We start from the raw sequence: 18142 nt of genomic DNA on the forward strand, positions 1-18142 counted from the left end.
AAATGTTCTAATGTACAGGTCGATATCATTGTCTTTGAAACTTGAAAGAATAATAACAAAGATCAAATGTATTTTGCTGGAGTCTAAGACAGGTAGAAACAATATTTTTTCCCCTGAAGCTATATTACAGAAGTATATACAATAATCTTGATCTAAAAAAACCTGAGTCTATAATAACATAAGCTAATGACATTGACTGATCCAAACTGTCAATGGAAGTTGAGTTATAATCGAGTTTTTGTTAATGTCAAACATTTACAAACAAGATGAAGCATTTGATAGATCAATGAATGAGTGAGGGTTAGCACAATTTAATATAATGGATATACATTAATAAATATTTACCTTCATAGTCCTTGTACAGAAGCGAGTTGCTTCCTAAGGTTAAGGTTCTCAATACATTCTGAAGCCAACTTTTTCTTCAAGTCCTTCGTAGCCTTCTCATACTTTCTATCCATGAGATCAGACTCATCCAGTGCTTCTTGATATCTAATGCGGAATGCATCCAACTTTGCTTGAGTTCTACGTAGTCTCATTCGAAGCTTCGCCTTTTCTTTGCCGTTCTGAACCTCATCCTGTTGGCAAGAATGTTAGGTAAGGCATTAACTATAGATACATATGCTTTCTGTAGAAGCTCACAAAACTAGAGTAGAAGTAAGAAATCAGTGAACATGTAATATGCATTTGATTCAAGAAAATAGCGGCAAGATACAAATTTCCTACTCTTGCTGAAAATCTAAGAGCTAAAGGTTAATCTATGAAATCTTGCCATCTCCTAACCTACCTAAAGTGAATCTTTCAAAAAATGGCCCAATAATGTACTAACAGAGGCTTCTTGAACAGCATGGTTTCTTTGATTATGTAAACCAACCGAATTTCCTCTTGTTCTTCCTTTATATGCAACAATCATTTTTTGTCTTGGTTTATTTGATTCACAAGAAAGCGTTTATCAACTTTCCTCATGATCCTCTAAGAAATTGGATTACAAAACTCCATTTTTTGGGATTTCCCCAAAGGAATCTGTAACTAGGAAGAGGGAAGAGTTTCAAATCTACGGCCCACTTTTAGGGCCAGTTCCAGTAATCTTGAAGTCCTTAAATCAACAACAATCACCAAGGACTTGACCAATTTACCTTTAACCCTAAAAGGGGTTTCAAAGAATTTGATCAGACTGCAACTGCAACAATAAATGGGAAAGGTGTACTCGTCTTTGCCCACCAAGAACCGATTATTTAGGACAGAACCTATTTTTAGTATAAAAGCTTAGATGCTTAACACAATAGATCTAGCATCTAGTTTTTTCCGATACTTCCTACCCAGTGAACCCTACACGCGTTCAGAATAAATAAAATATAATTTCTGAAAAGTACCGACCTCTTAAATTCTTAATATCTATTTAAAAATATACAAATATAGTCCAGAACTTACATCATGCATCTTAACTTCCAAGCTGGAAATTCTCGAGGCCAATTTTTCCGCTTGAAGTTTTGCTCCTACTAACTGCATTAAATTCATCGATGTAGTATGTTTACTATTCAGAAAACTTGGTTCAACAAGAGAAGGAATAAAAAACAGACAAGTTTTGTCGTCACCATCTCATTGGTATTATTTTTGAGCAATTCTACTTCGATCGAATGACTTTGAAGATCTTGAATCTGAATCATAAAATCATCTCTTTCCTTCGTTACAAGAAGCAGCTGGTTTCTAATATTCTGAAAGAGAAAAGATGGGTGATTAGTTAGAAATATTATCTCACCCGAAACCTAAAGTTCACATAATTCCACCAAAGTTGAGGAATAATTTCTTTCGTTCCTATTGTTTCTTCAAACATATAGTTGTAGCTTTATCCAATGAAGCTTCACCTGTACCATTAATTAGAGATGTCCAAACCTAACTGAACAAACAAAACAATAATGATTCCAATCTTTTTTTATTTTCTTCAAATATGTTGGTTGGATACTTTGTTTGATTCTATAAATACATATTGCCTATGCACCCCAGTGCATACACTTCCTAGCACAGATGTTCTTGATTGGGGACCTATCATAAGACCATGTAGATTTTCCGTTTGAGAGGACATGATCAACAAGACAAAATTCATAAAGAAAAAACCTGTTAAACAATCTCAAGTGAATTAGTAAGGGTGTGTACCATGTTGCGGTGTTTAAGGATTGAGGGTGAATATGTTGATGCTTGGTCCCTTGTGAGATTTGAAGTCTATTTTTGGGCATCGGTGAGAAACTTCTTTTGTAATTATTCTTTTCATCATAGTATCATTCGTTTGGTCATATTTTGCTCGATGGGAGAATGAAGACCCTTTCTTTAGAACGCTCCTTTTTGTGGGCTTATTTTGTTTGTATGCCATTATCCTTTCCTTTTTTTTTCTTGCTTATAAATTGAAGTTGGTCTTTTATATTAAAAAAAATGTCAACAGAAAATATTCAATCGAACTATTAGTATCATCCTGTCACACTCGCATCCAACATCAATAAAAAGTGTGGAAAGTAACCGGCATGGCTTGGTCTAGTGATAAAAAAGAGAAATAGGCTCAATAAAATGGCTAAGAGGTCAAGGATTCAATCCATGGTGGTCATCAACCTATGAATTAATTTTCTACAAGTTTTTTTACTCAAATATTTCAAGATCAGGTATGTTGTCTCATGAGATTAGTCAAGATGCACGTGAACCACAGATATTAAAAAGAAAGTGCTGAAAGTATAGAACTTACTTGCTGAGTCGCTTCATTTTCAACCTCAGCTATATTTTTCTCATTTTTTAAGCTCTCTATGGCGTCTAGCTTCTTCTGACTGCAACAAAATGTGCAAAATTAACAAAATACAAATAAACATAACATATTTCACAAGTTCTTCAAATGCATACAATATCATCCTAAGAAGCACGAACACAAATGCTCCAGTATGTTATTATTTAAGAACTTAACAAAAATAGAACAAGGACATAACCAATTAACAAATTTTCAATACTAAATCAGTTCCACAACTCAAGCATTATGAAATTCTCATACATCTGAACTAGACCAATTTGGATTTGTAATAAAAATAGAAAGGTATCGTATACAAGTCATAGCAATACATAATATGATAATACAAAAGCTAAAAAAAATCAAAGCGCCTTTATTAGTATGGTTAAATATTTTTGGATTAGAAACGAAGTTATCACTGTTAAAGTAACTACATATATTATTAAACGAAGTAAAAGATTGGACCATCATTAACCTTGAAGCTTCATTTAATATGTGTAAAAAAGGAGATGCATAATCAATCAAACCCTCTAAAAATACAACTCTGAAAATACCTGCATTCTTTTTCCCGTCTCTCATTCTCCTCTGAACTTCTCAATTTTTGTTTCAGTAACTCGCATTCTTCACGACAAGACTCCAAATCATTCATCACCTACGTTGTAAAGTTCAAATCTTTAACCATCTTTAGAACCATCAAAAACAAGACAGCACTGCACATTTTATACATTAAAATGCATAAAGATTGTAAGAACATCCAGCAAGTAAGAAAGCGAGACGTGCAATTCAGTTAATGTATACTGTAAACTAAAATGGACTAATAATCTTGTCTTCACATTCCATCTTTGGAGTACCAGCAACTGGTAAAAATTTATTCACGGAACAGTTTGATGACTATTTATGACTGTCTAAACCTTCATTGGATAGCTCAAATTCTTTTCTTACAAGGTATAATAACTTGATGTAAAATTAGCTCTTCATATACAGCTTTAAAATCCACATCGCTTGTTATTACATGAGCTCTAAGACTACAATAGCTAGGCTAACGTGTGCTTGTGACCCATAATTACTCACCGTTTTTGGTAATGTTGGCAACTCAAATAGCAAATGCATGTTAGCAATACTTTCCCAGTGAGGTAAAAAATGCACATTTGCAAACTATAAAATCTATCTATAGGCTTTGATATTAAAAATGCAAGACCATTTCATGGTGTTCATGTTCAAAGGCTTTCTCTAATTATTCTATTTAAGATATTTTTTGAATTGGAATGCTTTCATCTTTTCTGCTTAATTTAGTTGAATATTTATTTTCAATTTCTACATTGTTGTATTTTGAAAATTTGACTTTTTTTCATTTTATCAATTAAAGGTTTTGTTTCTTTTTCTTTTTCTTTAATTCTAAAATTTGAAGGAAAAAAAAATCATTTATGCACCGTGAAGATTGAATAATATATTTTTATAGCAAATGGGGGTTAAAACTACTCTTCAATGGTAATATTTGACTAGAATATGAACAAAAGAAATTCAACTTAAATGTCGTTTAGAATTGATACTGAAACGAAAGCGCACTCCTAAAGAAATCAGCACAAAATATTTTTTTAAAATTAAAAAATACCAAAACGGAGTATTCGTACTGATAAAAAGGTGTTGGTTTACAAAATTACTACGCAATCTCCCATCCACAAGGATTACTCAATTAGTTATCCACCGGCATTTTGAAAAAAAATTATTGCCTCCAACTAAAATGAACGAAATATATGCTAGAAAATTCTCTTCTTTTTTCTATAAGAAACAAAGAGGTATGTTCAATCGGTGCGGCCTAAACAGAGTGGATAAAAAAATAAGGAAACTAGTTTGAAATTGTGGACTCATGAAGAGCCATAACTTCAAAGTGAACGAAAACAAACAAAGAAACCACTAACAAGCAGGCTGTACAGCAGATTTCTTGACAAGTTGACTCATAAAGCTCATACCTTAGATATTTCTTTTGATGCAGAAGCCACCTTCAGATCGTGTAATTTTACTTTCTCTTCTATTGCTTCGATATAAGTTTTCTCCTTCGATAACCAAACAGCTCTTTCCTCCTCCATTTCCAGAAGGGCTTCTGTGAGTTGCTACAGAACCAGTGGAAATGCACCAATAAGTTGAAACGTGAAACAGAGCAGCAAATGTTTTCTGAATGACTCAATATTATTTTAGATTAAATTACAGGTGTAGGTCCTTAAACTTGAGATCTGTGTCTATTTGGTTTCTAATAGACCCTTGACCTGGTTGATATTTTTTTTTAAATCACAGCTCTACTATAAATACAAAATCAAAAGTTTATGGTTTCACTACGTATATAATTCAAATTTATATCTGCAACATCGATTAATTTTTTAAAATTTTAAAAAATATCAAGTACCTAGTAGACATAAAATAAAAAAAGTTCAGGCACGACCAAATGGATACAAACTTTAAAGTTTAGAAAACTTGTAATTTAACTCCATTACTTTATCGTGGACAGAAAGGTGAAGTCATAAATTTGAAATTACCATGGCCAATTCTTCTTTTTGTTCTTCCAGAAGTCTTATGGAGCTTTCCAAGTTTTTCTGCTTAAATGTAGCTTCTTCTAAGCTTTCTTTCTGGAGAGATATGCAATATCATGCATTAGAAAGAAAGAGCAGCCCTCAGAGAACCAATGTCCGACTATTGAAATAAAAGCATAAGCTTACAAGTTCGTTGACATCCTGAACAGCTGTCAGTTGAATGTTTGCTATTTGCAGTTTTTCAGTTAAAGTTTCTAATTCTGAAAGTAAGCATTCATTTCTAAATATTGCCTCTTCTTTCTCATTGTATGTCGCCCTTAATTGTTCTTCCAGAGAAGCAATCTTCGCCTCTAACTCAAAGGCAAAAACTTCCAACTTCTTCTGATCTTCCTGATAAACATTCAAAAGAATTCAGATGTCTGACCCTTCGAAGGTGAACCTCCCACCTTTTAGGAAAATTTAACTGGGATACATCGCTTTTTAAAAGTATTTGCAAAGATAACTATATAAATATTATAGGAAATTATAATTTTGATTGCATTGAAAATATAACATATATAAAATTGAAAATGGTTTTTTTTCCTTATAAAAAATGGCTTTTTTAACTTACTCATGATAATTAACTAATAGAAGTTATCCATATCTATTTTAACACCATTGTGTAATCGTTACCTCCAGTATTTGTTCATATGAATGTACAAAGGACTTCGCTCTGTCTGGATCAAGCCCCTTTGAACTCTTATCAATTATTGAATCACGCCGTCTACCAGCAATGGAATCACGTTTATTAATATCACGCTTAAGAAGAGAATTTTGACCAACTAGCCGCTTTATCTCTCGTTCAGCTGCAGCTTTCTCGCCCTGAAAGTGAAAATGTTATTAAACTGATGACTCATATTTAAAGTTATTCGGAGAACAGAAAGAGATTATCAAACCTCAAGTTTTGTTCTCTCTTGTAAAGCATTCTTGAGCTTAACTTCAAACTCTTTCAACTTTCCTTTTGTTTTTTCAAGATCTTTTCTTAGGCTTTCTTTCTCCCTTGCAAGTGAACTAGATGACAAACACGTTATTTCCTTTTGAAGAACTTGGATTTGAGCAAGAAATTCAGCTTGTTCCATGTTCTGATGATCAAGAGCCTGCAGGAGCGACAAACATGCAGGCACACATCTTTTTAAAGGATTGCAAAGCATACATCTAAAAGAAGTTGAAAGGAAACCCCATTTTATGCAAATAACTGAAAGAAATAGAGATTTTGAGCGGAAGGATTTGCATTACAAAGCATACATCTAATAAAGAAAATATATAAAAAAATATTTACCATCGATAGCTCCTCGTTATTTTGAACTTGCTGTTTCAGTAACTCTATCTGATTCTGGAGATCATCTGAGTAATTTTGAAGAAGAAGCTGCACATGAAGAGAAAAAAAATTAATTAGATGCAGAAGGATTATAACCACATACGTCAAAAGTGCACACCTTCTCATTCTCAATTTTGGAAACTTTCTGCATCAATTGGGAGTTCAGCTCTTCATGATCATTAATAATTAGTTTCTGTTCAACAGAACATTTATGGATCATAGTCTTCAAATCCTGCATTTTGTCCCAACTGATGAGATCTAGAGGAAGGTCATTGAGCTGGACAAGAGTATGAGAAGACTAATCTCCAAGAGCTGCTCTAAGAATACTTACAACCAACATGTCAGATAGAGCAGAAAAACACTGAGATGTATCATTGATGAGTAAAGAAACATTCGAAGAAATTTGTTTAGAGTTCTCAATTTCCACAGTCACTTCTTGAAGTTCCATTGAAAGTATTGACAATAAGTCAAAACGTTCTTCCTGAATGAAAGAAGCATGTTGGAAGGTAGATGGTCACAAATTACTTTGTCTAATAACTGATTAACTCCTAACATATTGGAAATGTACACACAGGAAATTAGAGAAAATGCAAAACTTAAATAATACAAAATCATAAATGTAGATGAAAGGTCTATGAATGTATTCTTACAGATTCGGGGGAATTAAGCTTCTCGCGAGCTACCCTGGCTTCTTCACGTGCATTATGCAGCTCTTCAGATAGCTGTAAAAATTTAAGATCTTACTAGAACTCTACTTTCGCAATATTACACGATAGCAAACTAAGATAAATCCAACTTAAAAACCATGAATATCTTGTATCAATATAAACATGAAACTATAGGGAGAAACTTTCTGTATTCGCGATAAAGAAAAAACAATAATAAAGAAATAAAATGTTACAATAAAATGAATAATTTTAATAAAGAAATCCTTTTTTATTTTCCAATGTCTGTCTCCAAAATTAGACAAGTTTTTTGGTTATGCAACATAGTTTCCAATATTTAACTTTTAGCCCATGAACTTTTGCTTGCTTGGAGAGCGTTGCCAGTTATATAACCTATTTAAAGAAGCTACTATGGTTCTATTAAGAAATTCACGATTTCAAAAAGTTCATGTGATGTATTTCCAGAAATATAAATTAATATATCAGAAATACAAAGTATGACAAGGCAGTTGAACAGTACTTACCTCGTCAAACTTTTCCCTAGCACATATATTTTGCTCTGTTGCAAGCTCCACGACATTATCAAGATTTTGCTGACTTGAAGATTTCTCCACTTCCAAAGTCAATATCTGTGAAATAAATAATAAAATATAAGGGGCGAAAATGAAAAAACAAATTGGACTTAATAATGTAGATATATCATATATTAGGAAGTGAACTACGACATAAGATAATAAAGTGAGGATCAAAACACCCGTTCTTGAAGTCGCTTGATAACAAGGATTGCCTCTGATTCCCGTAGACTTATATGTTTGTCCCCATTAAAGTCGCCTCTTTTGACATGATAGTGATCATCAATTTCCGCAAGCTTCCTTGTTAAGCAATCAATTTTTATGTCGCTCATAGTTTTCTACAAAAAAATAATAATAAAGAAATAAGGATTAGAAAGAAAGTAATTTCAGGAGAGAGGAGAGATTCTGATATTGTGGTTAGAGAGACCAAATACTACCTCACTTTCAAACCTTAACAGCAAATCTTCATATGCTGCTTGCACATCTATTACATCAGTGTCCTGTCAAATTTATAACAATGTTAATCCCGTAATTTCAATTTAAAAACTTTAAGAGTAATAGACACGTGGCATTACTCCCGGAAGGCTTTTCTTCTTCGGTACACCTTTTCTCCTATTGGTAACATGCAATAATGCACAGGGATCTGGAAAAGCACCCCCTTCTAATCCATTCTTGTGATTGCTTTCACCCCTTTTGCAAGTTTCCTCCTTAGAAACTTCAGTGTCATCCAACAGTTCTTTGAATGGAAGAAGTGGTCCCATTTCACGATCAGATCTTACAGGTTTAACAGCCGAAGACATAGATTGGTTGGTTGGGTAGACCTAAATTTGCAAAAACATTTCACATATGAGCACGAGTACAAAAAATGTATAGCATAGATTTGGTAGGGATATCCGCTTTAATTTTACTCAAAATAAAGGCAAGAAGAATATAAGATGCAACTTGGGGAGATTTCAGGAGACTCCTCGGCTCTCCCATTAATATCTACAGTACAGCTTCAAAACAACTTTTCCATATATTTCAACATTTATTCTTCTCATCCTAGTTGGTTTCCCTTCTAACCAACTTCCATCTTGTGTACTCTGCTCTAACCATCCTAGCTTACATCATTGGACTATCTCTGGCAATCATTAGCTAAGCAACCAAAAACAAATAATACCTCAAAATCTACTAAACTACTTGGAAAACACAAAATAGGAAAGTTAGTCAAGACACATGATATAAACCATGTGCTAAAAACAATAAGACAACAATTTTACCTGTTTAAGGGGATTCCGTGAAATATTTCCTGGACACCATGTATCCCTTCTCTTATCCTACAATACAAAAGATTACAACTTTTATGTCCAAAAAATATTATTGGGAAAAAAGTAATAAAAAAATAATAATTTTTGTAAAGAAACTCAGTTTAGATATAATAAGAAGACGAGAACTAGATATAGTGGTCAGATAAAAAAGAACAAAGCAGTATAACAAAAATGAGATGGAACATGTACAGGCTAACAAAAAGAAGTTAGAAAAACGTATAAATGCGAAACATTTTTTTTATTAGAAATGAGACTTATATTAAATTTAAAAAAAAATGAGGGAAATGTACAAAACAAAAGGATGAGAGACATCCCCAAAGGCCAAGAAGATTACAAAAAAGCCTCCCAGTTGGCATAAATCTGAAAGTTGTAATTACAGAACTGTAATAAATGCAATACATTTTTATTTTTGTGAACCTTTTTAATTTTAATTTCATCGTGGTTCTCATCTCTTTTCGAATAAAGCACCATGGAACTCAAATTTTCTATTTTCTTAGCTTGTTCCTGCACCCTCTTCTCCCATTCAGACTGCACCTTCTTTTCTTCCTCCAACTCCAAAGCCATCCGTTCCCTTTCCAGTTCAATCTGTCATGCATATAGAAACTTTCCAGGATAAGTCCATGCACCCTAAAAAAACATTATATTAATTTTTGTTGCAGACCTTTAGTAATGTATTTCTCAAGTTGAGGATCTCCTCCTCTAAATGCTCCGAATGGGAACCCTGAAACATAGAAACAGAACAATGATAGTCCGACCTTTTTATCAGGAGGGGGAAAAAAGGGAAGAAAACAAAAAATATATATATGTGGCCTGACCTGCAATTTGGCACGAAGATCCTCAATCTCTCTCTTTTGACGCTTTAACAGAGCAGCATCTGTTAATATCTACAAGAAAGAGTTTAAGTTTTGAACTGGATGCAAGAGGATAAACACAATGATTAAAAGCAAATGTGGACGAGAAATATAGCGTTCTCAGAGAAAAGCATAAATATTTGAGTTGAAACAAGGGGCAGAAGAAATGAAACTGAAATATAGATCAAAACCTCGTTCACATGAGCGCAGTTGGTGACACGTAATGCTCTACTAGCAAACTGGAGGGTACTTTTCGTCTCGTCTGCATGAACCTGTCACCAAATCAAGAAACTTAAAAATGAGGATGAAGTACTAGATATGAAAACTTCCTTCAAACACGCATAATGAAGCAATCAGGTGCTCAATAGAAAGCTAAAATCTAGGAATTCCATAACCCAATCGAGGCACTTCAATGAGAGAAAAAGTAATAGATACGGCTTTCACATTCTAATTCAAAATCAAGTAATGACGCTTTAAGTTTTTGTAGGGCGGTTGAGCTAATAACACAATTCAAAACCAAAATGGTAACGAGATTATTTATAAAACTCTTCAATATTTTGTAAAGCAAATACAGAATATTTCTACGCAACTAAACGGATATCTCTATGTACACATGGCAAAGCCTCGTTTTTCTGAATGATAACATGATATTGGACCTTCCGTACTTCAAAGAAGTTTATGTAATAAAGTATCACTGCTTAAAACTTAAAGATACAAAAATGAAAATCTCTCTGGTGACAAAAGATGATACCTGTGCTAAAGTGATATTGCATATAATTGCTGTGTTTGCATTTCCACCGAGTGCAGGTTGCAAAATGCGAGTCAGTTTGCTGTCACGATAGGGGACATGGCTCCTGCAACATATATCAAATAAGAACCATGCAGGAACAGTCCTTTTATGCAGAAAAGAAGTAGGAGGGGGGAAGGGAACACACACACACACACCTACCCTTGACTTTCAGCACCTTCGCTTAATTTTTTAATGACGGTTCCCAGGGTCATCAAGCTTTTGTTAATGTGGGAACCCTCTTTAAGGCGAATACCCTCAGCACCAGTTTTTGCAGCACGCTCTGAACCAGCAAGATCCACTAAATTCTGCAACCATTTAAGCACGATTAGGAAGAATAAGGAATGCCTACGAAAGAAATTTAAGAAAATAGAATTTTAAGATTTGAAATTTGAAATTATAATATGCAACGGTACGTTAAAATAATAATCATGATATTGTTGCATGATAAAATTTATAACATAATAAAACATGTTAATGAAATAATTAGCAATAGTTTATATTCAACCAAGTTGGTGATTACAATTTCTTTTTTCGTTTATAAATATATTCCCTAGCAACTTTTAACCTAAGATCCAACATCTAAATCTGCCAGCAAAACATATGTGGTAACACTAAAAACATGAAATACAGCTATGATTTTCATCAAAGCATTGTTTATTAATTTATGTTTTTAGATCAACTACCTAATTCGTGCTTGAGTTTCCATTGCTATGGTGAAAAGTTACAAAATACCAGAACTATGATGCTAACGGTAACATCCAACCCAAAGGCTCCTGAAATGGCAATCCACCCGAGCCAACACAAACATATAGAAAAATTAGCATTACTAGACTCTACCACCTCCTTTTACAGAAAAAAACACACTCTACCACCTCCACCTAATCCCTAGAAGAGCTGTTTGTTCACGAAGAGACAAAAAGTTTTATTGATTAAATGAAAAGCTACACAGAGCAATGTATTACAAACAAAACAAATGCTCTATTTAATTTATCTGCTAAGTGGTTTTGTATTCGACGGTTACAAGTAGTTTTGCATTGACCAATTTTTTTTTATCTACTCTACAAAATTAGTTCTCGGTCAAAAATGATATCATGTTGGTAAAGACAGGAAAGAAGAGCGTCAAACCACTCAAATGTCTACCTAGGATTTGTCTTTTACAAATTCAGTGAGTTCTCATTTGGGCATCTTAGCAAATATCATTTCAACATCTAAGGGATTCACCATCAAGTCGTCACAAATTGTATTTTCAATTCTTATAAAATATGGAACCAACAGTCATTGAAAGAAAGATATGGTAACAACAACTGTTTTTCCATCTAATCATATTGAGACATTGCTTCTCCTATTCTGTCTTCAAAAAACCACTACTCTTTTACTCAACCTCAATCTTATCACCAATCTACACATGATAATATTCCCTTTTCCACATTTCTTTCCTGGTCCAATCATCTTACGCCACCCAATCCCTCAAAACCCCTATTTTCATCTATCAGTTATAACTATAATTTTGTTCTATGTATTCTCCGTTTTACTACATTATCAAACTTCCCAAAACTCCTCCTCTTTAAAAGAAAAATTGCACACTGTTTTCTTCAAAATTTTCCGACCATGCATGGGTAATATACTTCCTTCCGGAATGAGATTTCTTTCTTTACCCCATTTGAAATACTTTTGCATGCCTCCACCACTCCACTTTTACTCATGACCTTCTCCATTCACAACACAGTCTCACAACTTTAATTGTTGATAAAGGAAATTATTCACAAGTTTATATTACCCTTTCCTAACCAGCCTGCAAGTATGAGTTAAATGAATAAAGAGGAGAGCATCTTTCCACCTTTATCAACCATACTTCACTTTTAACAATAGAAATCCAAAAAGCTTTGCGTTTGATTGAAAGGACAACACCCCATAATTCTAAGCGGTTCTTTCTTCCATAATTCTTTGAATGAGAGAGAGAGAGAGAGAGGAGGAGGAGGTAGGGAGAAAGAAAGATAAGCTTTTAGCCAACATGGGTAGATGATGGGTCCGTCTTCTAGTCACAATAACAAGGTAATTGCTAAATGAATAATGGAATCAAAAGCAAGTACAATAGCTGATTATTATAGGAACCACATACCAGAACTGAAACACGAACAGCATCACAAGAATTTCCAGCTTCTCCATCTTCAACTTTATCCCGACTCTCAATTATCTATTTCATTATTAAGTAAGATAGAGGGGGGAAATAAAAACAATAGCTGAATGACTTGCAGAATTGGAAGGATGTTGAGTTTACCATGCGGAAAATAGTGTGGGATCTACTACTGTACAAATTCATATTTGTCTCTCCAATATGACGATGAGCTGAATGTATAAACAAGTTGTTAAAATTACTTTCAATCACTAATATATTTAAGAAGAGGCAGGCAAAGCCCTAACAAACCAGAGGTATTGGCTTCTAAGAGATCAAAATAGAAATGAAAATGAAATCATTTCAAGAGGTAAAAAATCCAAAACGCTCCCTATTCAACTCTTCAGTCTCAAAATCAGAAGTTTAGAATTATTAACCCAAGGGCTGAGAAATATAAAATAAATTTGGAAACAAAATAGAATCCCATTAAGCTCTTTAAGGAGGAAGCAAAGGACTGTATTCTTTAGAAATTTAATTACATTCTCCAAATTCCATAAGATCGAGAACTTGCTCAGAAGAAGCAACAATCTCTTCTCGCAAACCAGCAACATAGATTCCCCGCTGCAAATATGGAGAAAAAAAACTAACATCAACAAAAAGTAGATAGAATTTTGGACATGGAACAATAAGTTGCACCAAGTTGAAAATTAAGCACCACCTCTAAACTTTCATGAATCTGCAGTTTTCGATGCTCGGGAACCAACAGATCATTAATTTCCTCGTTGTAGATTTCCATGTAGGACATTCGGAGAAGAAACTCTCTATCTGCATCCTTTGAACACGAAGATTCCACTTAGACATATCTAATAGTTTATGGATCCAAATAACAGCATACAGTGAAATTTCGTTTCAATAGTCCAAATAAGGTAAAACCCATGTTTCATGTAGCCTAGTCGTAACCAGGGATAGCAACAGAGTAATTTTAGAAATACCTGATTTATAACATCAAACAAATTATTCACAGCAAGAGGAATAATCCCAGGTTCAGTGGGTGAGCCCCGCATTGTATGAGTTTTCCCACTGTTAGTTTGCCCATAAGCAAACACAGTCCCTAAATTATGGACAACAACAACACAAAAGAGTGACTTTCAAGCACTAAGCCAAATATTACTAGCACATGAATGAATCCAAGACATCACCATTGAATCCACGAACTGCAGAGGCAACAATTTCTTTGGTGCGAGCTTGATAGACTTCAAAAGTCTTACAATCTTCACCGAAAACTCGGTCTTCAAAAAAAAAAAAAGCAAAAAGGAAGTAAGAAAAACAGTTAGGAGGGGAAAATTGGGGGAGAAATAGAGAAGGGTAAAGAAGAGAAATGAATGGAAACTTGCCAAATTCAAACTTGTTAGGGTTATTAGGAATGAAAATGGAGTTTCCAGAGATTTTCCAAGGGCTTGTGTTGGAGTCCGCCGCTGAGAGTGGTCTTGCTCGGACGGTTACATGAATTCTCTCCATTTTTGGTTCTCTTTCACTCTGGTTTTCTCACGGAGAGAGAAGGGGTTTGAGTTTCTTCTTCGAAGCTCAGCTATGGCTTCGTTTTCTTTTGTTCTTCTATGGTTTTTGCTTTTCCCGCCCTCGTCCTTCTACAAAATTAAAATTGAATAATTGTAGAATGGGCCCTTGTAGGGTCAAAAATGAAAATTAACCCAATTTTGAAAACCAATCCCTTTTTATTTTTATTTTTATTTTTAAATCTTCGAAAATAGCAAAATTGACAAAAATATTTATTATTCATAACAAGGATATGTGATGAATTTTTTTTGTTTTTTATATGATTTCATTGTTTTTTAAAAAACCCCTATAACCATCTTTAATCCCAAATTTATATATTGTCTTTGGTTTCGCTACATTTTTTAATTGTGTTTCTAGTCGTTTTTCAATTCGAGATTAAATTGGAAAGGTTCAAATTTTGATTTTTGCTAACAACTTACTGAAATTTTGACTCTCTATTACCTAGTATATGGATAAAACTCTCATCTTTGTCTCAGTAGAGTCTTTCAGTGGCATGTTTCGGTTCTCTTCACCATTACTTAGAAAAAGTGAGCCACAGCAGAATTAACAGCATTTTATATGTTTCGCATCTACCAACTTGAATTCGAGACAGCTATTCGAAATCTCAGTGAAAGACTGGAGAGAAGGAAGAGATAAGAGGGCCCTATGGAGAATGTGGTCAGAAATCCAAAGGAAGAAAAGTGGAATAAAAAGATTAAAGACTCAAAGAATTTGAGAAGAAAGAGGCGCCAAGAATTTGTGGATGCCTCATTCTCCGTCAAAGCCAGCCCTCATAATTCAATTCCATAAATCCTTTTGAATGTAGGCTGACATAGATGTTATGGATGCGTAATAGCTCACTAATCGAGCGCTCTTGCCCCAAAGATGAACGGGGCTAATAAAAAATATAGCTTCACGAGCAAAAGCTACTGTCATAATGAATCCTGCTATGTATTTGGTGATGGGTATATAACGCAGCTTTCAACCATCTTGGACTATATAGAAGGTTGGAAAGTCTCGTTGTTCAAGCATTCATAAATCTTTTAAAGAAAACTCGTAAAAATCATCTAGCTCGTTTAAATAGTGAAATTTTATAGATCAATCCTATATATGAGAACGTGTCGTGGAGTGGAATTTATTTTGAGAATGGATTGAGTTCATCCTAAGAACACCTTAGTTCATTTTGCTTCATTCAAAGTCATTGTTGACTATTTTTTTTTCAAATTTCTTCTTTCATTTATTTGTTGTTTATTTTCAAAAAAAAAAAAAATTTATCATTCAATCACTTTCCTACTTTGTATTTATGACATTTTATTTAGGAAGTTTGGTGCTTATTTTGTATTTATTATAAAAAAAATTTAATGTACTTTATGACGTGAGTTTATACTAATTTAGTGAATTGGTTTAATCTCTATATTTATTTTATTAAGTTTATTATTAGCTTGTCAATTAAAATTAGTGAAATTTAAAGATGTCCAGTTATCTCAATTAGATTCGCTTCAAAGCAAAAAAAAAGTTTGCCTTTGATCAAACGAGGACTATATTCTCCATTAACCGTCCCCGCCATAGACCAATGAAAGTCATGTACATACACATACGTGACACATATACATACTACTTTACCCAAATCATAGCTTGAGCAATACTTTGTTTTTTATATACATAAATGTTTTGAAAGGTATTTAAATATTTTTTGTCATTACAATGGGAAGATGTTGTAATATTTAGGTTGAATTGTTTGACTCGTAATATTTATATTTAATTTTTAGAAATGATGAGATTAAATATTTCAATTATATATTGCATATAAAATATTTATTGTGTTTATTATAGTTTTATATTTTTCTTTAAACTAAGGGTTTATTTTTAATAAAAATGTATTGGAAATGACTCGTTTTATATTTAATTTTTTTACAGGTCTAGAATAAAATTAAAAAAATATATATTTTCAAGGACAAAAGAGTGTTCCCCGTTCTGCCCCAACCTTGTGAATATCTCTTCTATAAACTATAGTTTTAACGTTGACAAGGTTCATTAAGATATAAATAAATTTTTACGATTTAGTTAGCTATAGAGACGTAGATTTAGTCACTTTTGTTAGTTCGGAGTATTTCAAAACCATATTAATTAAAGAAATTAAGAGAGTCGATGATTAAAGCCATCTAAAACCAACATTGAAATCCAATCTTGACGATGAAATCTAAACATTTAACGCCATATAATATTAATTAGATGTGTATATATATATATATTAGAGTATTATGAAGTCCCACTAAACCATTAATTTGGCAGCACAGTAGTATATGAGTAAGTAAATCAGAGGTCCAAAATTAATTGTTTGATCCATCAACTTTATATTTAATTTGCATCACATCTGCCATCATTTCCAAACAAACCTGACCCTTGGATTTGAAGTCTCATTTTTTTTTCAAAGTACTTTTAAGATTGAAATAATTGGAATCTCCTCACTTTGTTAACCCAAAAGGAACCACAACTTTAGCCTTGTTCAAATATTACATATAATTTGATTGATAAAAAATAGAACACGAATAGGTTTTATATATGTTTTATTTCATCATTATATTTGTTCAAGGTTGAGATTGCCTAAAGCAGGATTGGGTTTGATGAAGAAAGAATAACTATTTGATTTAGTGAATATGAAAACATGTGAAATAATTTTCAAATTGGTTACTAACCATGCAAATATTTAGAATCTAAACTATAGACCTCGATCATAAATACATATACTTTATCATGGTGGTTACATTGAATATGTTACCCTCACGTTTGCTATATGAACAATTTAGTTTGTAATGTTTTTAGTAACTTTTAAGTTCGGATTCATTCGTTCTAAATATTTGGATTTAGTATCTATGCATGTAATTTTTTTTAACACAAAAAACAACTTCTATGTATATTTCGTATCTCAAATTAATTATATATGAAAAGAATAAGCAAACCAACATATTCGTCTAGACTCTAATATTGCATGTTTGAGTGTGATTTTGAAATTATCAAGTCACTTTTGTTACAATTAAAATCACTTAAAAATATATGTCACTTGAATATTTAATTTTACACGTTTAAATGTATTTTTAACCGTATGAAAATTAATCTCGAAGGAAAGAAAACACTCTTTGAGTAAATTTTAAAACGACACATAAACGAACTTCTAAAAGAAAGATCGACAAAAATATTTGAACCAATTAAATTATAAATATATTAAATGATAAATATTTTAAATAATAAAATTGATGAAAATATTTATAAATATAGTAAAATATCTATTTTACGATAGTAATTTAGATAGTAATTTAGTATATGGATTAGATAATGGCATACCAATTAAAACTAAACGTATTTATTAGTTTCACAGTTTTCAAATAAATACGAAACTTTACATTCTTAAATAATTAGTTTGGTCCAAGTGAGTTTTGATTTAATTGATATATAAATTATGTTAGGTATTAAAGGACATGGGGTTTTGTATCTCTCACCCTCTATTTTATAAAATATTTATGATTAGTTGGTATTTGCAGTTAAATTTGTTCTTTTTTTTTTTTTTTTTTTTATTTCAACTAATGATATTTTGAGAAAAATAAATCTTAATTTAGGTTATTTTTTAAAAAATTATTTTAAATGATAAA

At 32.6% G+C, this 18142-nt stretch overlaps 1 protein-coding gene across 3 annotated transcripts; it reads right to left on the minus strand.

The window, feature by feature from the left end:
- Positions 1 to 3: 3 nt before the first annotated feature.
- Positions 4 to 14581, minus strand: LOC103487168 (kinesin-like protein KIN-7O). Of its 3 annotated transcripts, XM_051083960.1 has the most exons (33): positions 14336 to 14581; positions 14141 to 14230; positions 13934 to 14052; positions 13660 to 13773; positions 13481 to 13562; positions 13107 to 13174; positions 12948 to 13022; positions 10988 to 11133; positions 10790 to 10892; positions 10230 to 10310; positions 10003 to 10071; positions 9849 to 9908; positions 9605 to 9772; positions 9140 to 9196; positions 8456 to 8701; positions 8318 to 8380; positions 8063 to 8218; positions 7833 to 7937; positions 7294 to 7365; positions 6975 to 7124; positions 6762 to 6875; positions 6605 to 6691; positions 6222 to 6422; positions 5959 to 6147; positions 5473 to 5676; positions 5293 to 5382; positions 4732 to 4872; positions 3316 to 3413; positions 2729 to 2807; positions 1593 to 1712; positions 1429 to 1500; positions 346 to 575; positions 4 to 206 (listed from the first exon to the last, which is right to left on the minus strand). In XM_051083960.1, exons 1-32 carry the CDS (start codon positions 14457 to 14459, stop codon positions 348 to 350), a joined length of 3771 nt encoding a protein of 1256 aa, XP_050939917.1. In that variant the 5' UTR covers positions 14460 to 14581; the 3' UTR covers positions 4 to 206; positions 346 to 347. The 3 variants fall into 3 exon arrangements, with proteins under 3 accessions (XP_050939917.1, XP_050939918.1, XP_050939919.1); XM_051083961.1 differs by lacking the exons at positions 1429 to 1500; positions 1593 to 1712 and having other exon boundaries at positions 4 to 575; XM_051083962.1 differs by lacking the exons at positions 14141 to 14230; positions 14336 to 14581 and having other exon boundaries at positions 4 to 575; positions 13660 to 13766; positions 13934 to 14034.
- Between the last annotated feature and the right edge of the window lie 3561 nt (positions 14582 to 18142).

Source organism: Cucumis melo, chromosome 4 (assembly GCF_025177605.1).
Source record: "Cucumis melo cultivar AY chromosome 4, USDA_Cmelo_AY_1.0, whole genome shotgun sequence".
NCBI classification, from domain to species: domain Eukaryota; kingdom Viridiplantae; phylum Streptophyta; class Magnoliopsida; order Cucurbitales; family Cucurbitaceae; genus Cucumis; species Cucumis melo.